The sequence below is a fragment of the Triticum aestivum genome, chromosome 6B, assembly GCF_018294505.1.
Source record: "Triticum aestivum cultivar Chinese Spring chromosome 6B, IWGSC CS RefSeq v2.1, whole genome shotgun sequence".
Lineage (NCBI taxonomy): Eukaryota > Viridiplantae > Streptophyta > Magnoliopsida > Poales > Poaceae > Triticum > Triticum aestivum.
The window spans coordinates 588,545,068-588,550,544 of record NC_057810.1 but is presented as its reverse complement, the minus strand read 5'-3'; the positions used below and the strand labels follow the sequence as shown (position 1 = coordinate 588,550,544).

The window sequence follows — 5,477 nt, the reverse complement described above, 5'->3', positions numbered from 1 at the left end:
GAGCTTGAGGGCAGAGTGTCAGGCATAACTTGGAATCATCTTGGGGGCAACAAAGCATGATCCATAGGTGCAGATACGCACAGCAGTAAACGATTTTTGTCAAATTGGGTAACCAAAGATTTCTATTTTAAATAATCAGCTGATGACCGTAGAGAGAATTTGAACTCCAGCAGACCACTAGACACTAGCGCACACAATGATTCGCATACAGCCTGAGCCTGTAATCACATAGGGCAGCACAACACAACATCGATGTATGCATGTTCTCTCCAGTCAGGTACATGGAGGACGTAGCTGTCGGTTCTAATTTCAGCAAAAGGGAGCCTCGCCCAAGCCAAACGAATAGCCACACACATTCAGATATTCTGCTTAGAACGAACATTCATTTCAGTGTACAGTTGTTCCGTCTGTTCCGTTTCAGAGGCAAACTTCAGAAGTCTTGGACGCCACCACCGGCGCCCCACACCCGAACAAACCAACTAACTACACATCACAACAATGGAGCGAGTAGTATTATGTACAGTTCCATCACTTCATCCTCTTCCTGTAGTTTGTTGTATGTTTAAATTAACAACAAAGCAAAAACGGCACACAGGTTTGGCTAAAACAAGCTGCGCAAACGGCGCGTGCGGAGTGTCAAGGGCCCTCCTCTGAACTTCGGTGCTGATTTCTCCGGTAGCCGACAGAGACGAACTAACCTGCAGAAAATGATAGGTTAGTGCTAGGACGACTAGCATGCCGATGCTTTGCTCTAAAGAATAAGCTCTGGCGAGGAATCTGCCTGGTTTTCAAACCGCCTTTGGTTTCTTTCATCTGCGCGTGGTCATCAGATGATGCCCTAACACCTACCTAACCAACTACAATTAAGAAAGATAAAGGTGCTGAACTAACTGAAGTATGTTTCTTATGGCCGACATTTGGATGATTGGTGTTGAAGAAGTGATACAGAAGAGACCTTGATGCTACTGGTATGCAACGTGTCTTAGAGCAGTGTCTATTCAGTATACAAACAATAAGCATCGAGCAAGTCTGTCTGTTCAACGTTCTGTGTAAGGTCTAAATTCTGTCAGACAGATTCCGTCAACTTGTAAGAGCAGCCCTTCCTTTTGTTGTAAAAATACAACGTTTGGTTCCTAACGCACACTTTCATTAGGACTACGGTGAAGTCCACCGACTGGCAGTTGAAGCATAAATAGTGTGACTGTGTGAGGAGTAGTTGAGAGCAATTACCTGACGTCGATACTGAGACACACTCAACCATCAATTCCTCTGGCTCTTGAGCTTGGCCTCAACCTCTGCAAGAGCCTTCTTCACGTCCTCGTTCTCGGGGAGCTCTTGGATCAGCACCTGGTAGTCTCTCAACGACGCCTCCCACCTCTCCAACTGACCGAGCATGCACACCAAAAATCAACAAATCTGACGAAAAAACGAGCTCCATCGCGCAATGCAGCAGAAAGCATGTGAAGATTAGAAGACCTTGACGTTGCAGTCGGCTCGCCGGAGGCGGGCCTTGCTGTAGCCGGGCCGCACGGCGAGCGCGCCGCTGCAGTCCTCGACGGCCTTCTCGTGCCGGCCTAGCTTGGCGTGGCACGCGGCGCGGTTGCAGAGCAGCACGGCGCTGCCGGCCTCGCCCTTGTCCAGGCCCTCGCCGTAGGCCGCGCACGCCTCGGCGAACCTGGAGGCCTTGAAGAGGTCGTTGCCGCGCTGCCGCGCCGACGCCACCGCCTTGGCGCGCCGGTGCACGTTCGCGGCCTCCCGGCTACCTGGGTCCAGCTCGCACGCCGTCTGAGCCGTCGCCACCGCCTCATCCAACCTTCACGAGTTCATGTGCATACATGGATCAGAACTCAGAACAGAAGACAAAGCCATGCATTTCGCCATGTTGCCAATTAGTGCCATGCATGCCACTCGGGAGGAAAACAAGTTTTGTGGTGCAAAATGTTCACGGGGTCACAACTGAACAGACCTTCCGGCGGCCATGTCGACCTGCGCTCGGACCATGAGGACGTAGGCGTGGGCGGTGGTGCCGAAGAACTTGGTGGACTCGTCGACGCCGAACCTGGGCGCGCCGCGGAGCGCCGAGTCCGCCTCCTCGTGCCGCTGCAGCTTCAGCAGCGCCTCCGCTTGCAGCGCCATCACCTGTCGGACAGATCAAGTGCGTACGTCGTGTCAGCCACACCCGCACTAACGCACGTACGTCATGTTGGTCGTGCAACGTTGACGCCACTACAGGAGGCGATGGCGTGCTCGTTTGGCACTGGTTATTGACCTGAGGGGCGCAGTCGGCGCCGTCGGAGACGGCGGCCTGGGATTCCTGCAGCACCGTGATCCAGTCCCTGACCTTGCGCGCGTCGCCGCACTTGGCGATGCGGCCCTTCACCGACTGCGCGCGGGAAACGTCCGCGTTTACAGAGTCCATGGGCGACTGCTTCAGGTAGTTGATGGCCTTGTCTGGTTCTCCTAATCTGATAACAAACACGTAAACTATTTAGTGAGTAGATATCGGTCATCTCATGATAGTAAACTTCTTACAGATAGTGTAATTCTTGGTTCCTTTGATGAGTTCCCCGTATGAGAAATTATTATGGAATTGGGTCAGTGGCGGAGCTTCATGGGGCCAAAGGGGGTCATTGCCCCCCTACTCTCAACCCCTAATATTATTAGGCTTGAATATAAAAAATAATCAAAATTCATGCATAACTTATCATTTGCCCCTTCGACTCTGATTAGCCCCCTCAACAATCTTCATCAAGCTCCTCCACTGAATTGGGTAGTAGGCTAGAGTGCAGTGCAGACAAATGAAATGAAGGTGGACCTATTTTCTGTCATCTTGCGGGTTTTAACTAGAAGTATATCAATCATTGTCTTGAAAAAGATGGGTAAGAAGGCTTGTTGAGCAAGTGATTAGCCACTGAAAGCGCCAATCATGGATGAAAAGGTTCACAAAGTGCTAGAGTGATTTGAGGAGGGAGGTTTTGCTTATGCTAGACCTAATAAATAAACTAGCCAGTAACCGAATGTTTGTTGATATAAATTAAGCAGCACATGTAGACTGCAGATCAAGGAATCCAGGCCGTAATTATCAAAAAGGGCCATTCCATTTCTTCCGGGGAACGTCAGAGGTTTCCTAGCAATAACAATACAGCTACACTTCTACTACCGTCGGATGATATGCGTATGCAAAGCAGCCACGCCATTATCTAATTCCCCAACCTCTTCGTTAAGCATTTAACTAACATTTGGTTGCTAGCTAGCCACCGTCGAGAGCACGTAGTGGCTCTCCAAGAAACGTCACTAGGTGTAGGTGAGTTCAATTCAAGTTGCAAAATTACTATCTATCAGTGCAAGTTTATTACCATGAAATTTCTGTAGAAACTACTCGATCCATTCGCCATTTGATGTCAGTTATGGCAAATTACGGGAGATAATTAGCAGCTGAGAACGGCCGCGCATTTTTGCATTGAATTGCATCGCGTCAATAAACCAATCGGATTAGGGGTGGCGATCAATGCGGGCGCCCTACGTGCGCACGAACGAACGTACGTACCTGAGATACAGTCCGCCGAGCCGGTGGTGCGCGCGGCCGTAGGAGGGGTCGATCCGGACGGCCTCCTTGCAGTCGGCGACGGCCTCGATGAGGCGGCCGAGCGCGGCGAGCGCGGCGGCCTTGTTGCTCCAGTAGGCCGGCCGCGTCGGGTCCATCATGATGGCCTGGTCGTAGAGCGCCACCGCCTCCGCGTAGTGCCCCTCCCGGTACTCCTCGTTGCCCATCTCCTTGAGCTTCTCCGGGTCCGTCCGGTGCGACAGCGCCCTGCACAGCTGGTCGCCGGACTTGCTCACGATGTTCCCCATGCCGGAGAAGGCGTACCCGTTGCTGCCCGGCCCCGCCTTCGGTCGGTCGCTCGCGGCCGCCGCCTTGGTGTTGCGATCCAGCGAACTGCGGGCGGACGCGCCGGCGTTCAGGTTGCCCAGGTTGCGGTGCATCATCATGTTGCCGGAGGTGGCGCGCATCATCTGCGTCGTGCCCTTCACCCTCTGGTGGTCCTGGATCATCTTGTCGAGCTCCGCGGCCATGCCGGTGTACTCCACAGCAGGCGACGCCGCCGCCTTCGCCCCGCCGTTCATCGCCCTGTTCGGCCTGCCCTTGTCGCCCGACGGACGCTGCGCCTGCGCCTGGGCCGCCGCCGCGCCGTTGATCTGCGGCTGCAAAGGCATGACCTTCGGGCGGGGCACGAGGGAGGAATCGTCGCGGACGCCGGCCTTCCGCTGCGCGGGATTCGCCGGCGCGGACGCTGCCGCGGCATCGCTGTCGGCGGCGGCCTGCGGGGACCCGTTGATCCGGGAGAGGGAGGACATGGAGGCGGAGCGGCGGCGGCGGAACATGCCGCTGTACATGCCGAACATGGCGCAGCCGGACGGCGCGCGGCGCGACTCCGTCATGGTGACGGCGAAGTTCGCGACCGCTCGGCGGTTGGGCCTGCGCGTCGTGCGCGCGGGGAAGGAAGGGTGAGGATCGGACCAAGGAAGGGCAGGAGGAGAGGGTGGCCGTTGGCTCCTGCGCGCAGTCTTGATTGGCAACGAACGACGAGGTTGCGAACGCGAACTTGGGGCAGGGATGTGGGGAGCATGGGGAATTTAAATGGGAAATATTACACGAATCCCCTTGTCTTTTTGGGGGTTTATCTTGTGGGCCCTTCTGGTGTAAGTTGTGTTTCTTTCCTTTTTCTCGTCCAACTCACATGTACTACACCTGTTTCATGTAAGCATTTCTTTTTGTTGGTTAAAAATGAAAAATAAGGAAGAGAAAGAGAGGGAGAGATCTACTCCTTTGGTGTAGAGTTTGCCCCTGCACACACAAGAGGTTGTCATTTATTTCTTTATTTTGCGAAAAGAGAATGTTATCTTCTTCACTATATGAGTTAGTAGTATTGGTATATAACAAAAAAATATGGAAGGGAACGAACGAAACATGGAGGCAGGTGCACCTTTTTTTATGAAAAAAAGTAGTCTTTACCTAATATTAGAGGAAGGATTGTTTCTTTAGTTTGTTTCGTTCATGGTGGGACCCACAGAATTTTCGTACGTCCAAGGCTTCGTCAGGACGCACAGAGCCTCAATGGGCCGACCCATTAGTGTACAAACAAGCCGCGCCAGTAAAAGAATTTCTGAGGAAAAATACTGCCACGGAAGGAATCGAACCCAGCCGCTCACGCTAGAGCACTCAAATGCTAACCGTCAGACTAAACAAGACTAGGTCTTTAATTAGCACCGCGAAATTTAAAATTAAGTACACAGTCACGCCAGACACTGAGAGGAATATATATATTTTCTTAAGTGAATAAATTTTAGAACGCGAAATTTTTGCAAAGTTGTTAATAAAAAATTTAAAGGCAAACAATTTTTTAAAGAACAATATTTGTCTTTTTATTTTTCTTTGAAACCTAAGTATTTTTAAAACACAAACAATTTTTTAAAAG

At 52.0% G+C, this 5,477-nt stretch overlaps 1 protein-coding gene across 2 annotated transcripts; it reads right to left on the bottom strand.

The window, feature by feature from the left end:
• Nucleotides 1–343: 343 nt before the first annotated feature.
• Nucleotides 344–4,590, bottom strand: LOC123134511 (TPR repeat-containing thioredoxin TTL4). 2 transcript variants are annotated; one of them, XM_044553755.1, is made up of 6 exons: nt 3,548–4,590; nt 2,270–2,465; nt 1,967–2,139; nt 1,477–1,813; nt 1,231–1,383; nt 344–698 (listed from the first exon to the last, which is right to left on the bottom strand). In XM_044553755.1, exons 1-5 carry the CDS (start codon nt 4,438–4,440, stop codon nt 1,261–1,263), a joined length of 1,722 nt encoding a protein of 573 aa, XP_044409690.1. In that variant the 5' UTR covers nt 4,441–4,590; the 3' UTR covers nt 344–698; nt 1,231–1,260. The 2 variants fall into 2 exon arrangements, with proteins under 2 accessions (XP_044409690.1, XP_044409691.1); XM_044553756.1 differs by having other exon boundaries at nt 344–693.
• Between the last annotated feature and the right edge of the window lie 887 nt (nt 4,591–5,477).

Bases quoted from the DNA above. Each gene is read 5' to 3' on its own strand.
- LOC123134511 (XM_044553755.1), bottom strand. From the start codon at position 4,440: ATGACGGAGTCGCGCCGCGCGCCGTCCGGCTGCGCCATGTTCGGCATG. The intron at 1,814-1,966 runs GTCTGTTCAGTT...GAACTCGTGAAG, and splicing joins GTCGACATGGCCGCCGGAAG to GTTGGATGAGGCGGTGGCGA. The intron at 1,384-1,476 runs GTCTTCTAATCT...ATGCTCGGTCAG, and splicing joins GAGCCGACTGCAACGTCAAG to TTGGAGAGGTGGGAGGCGTC.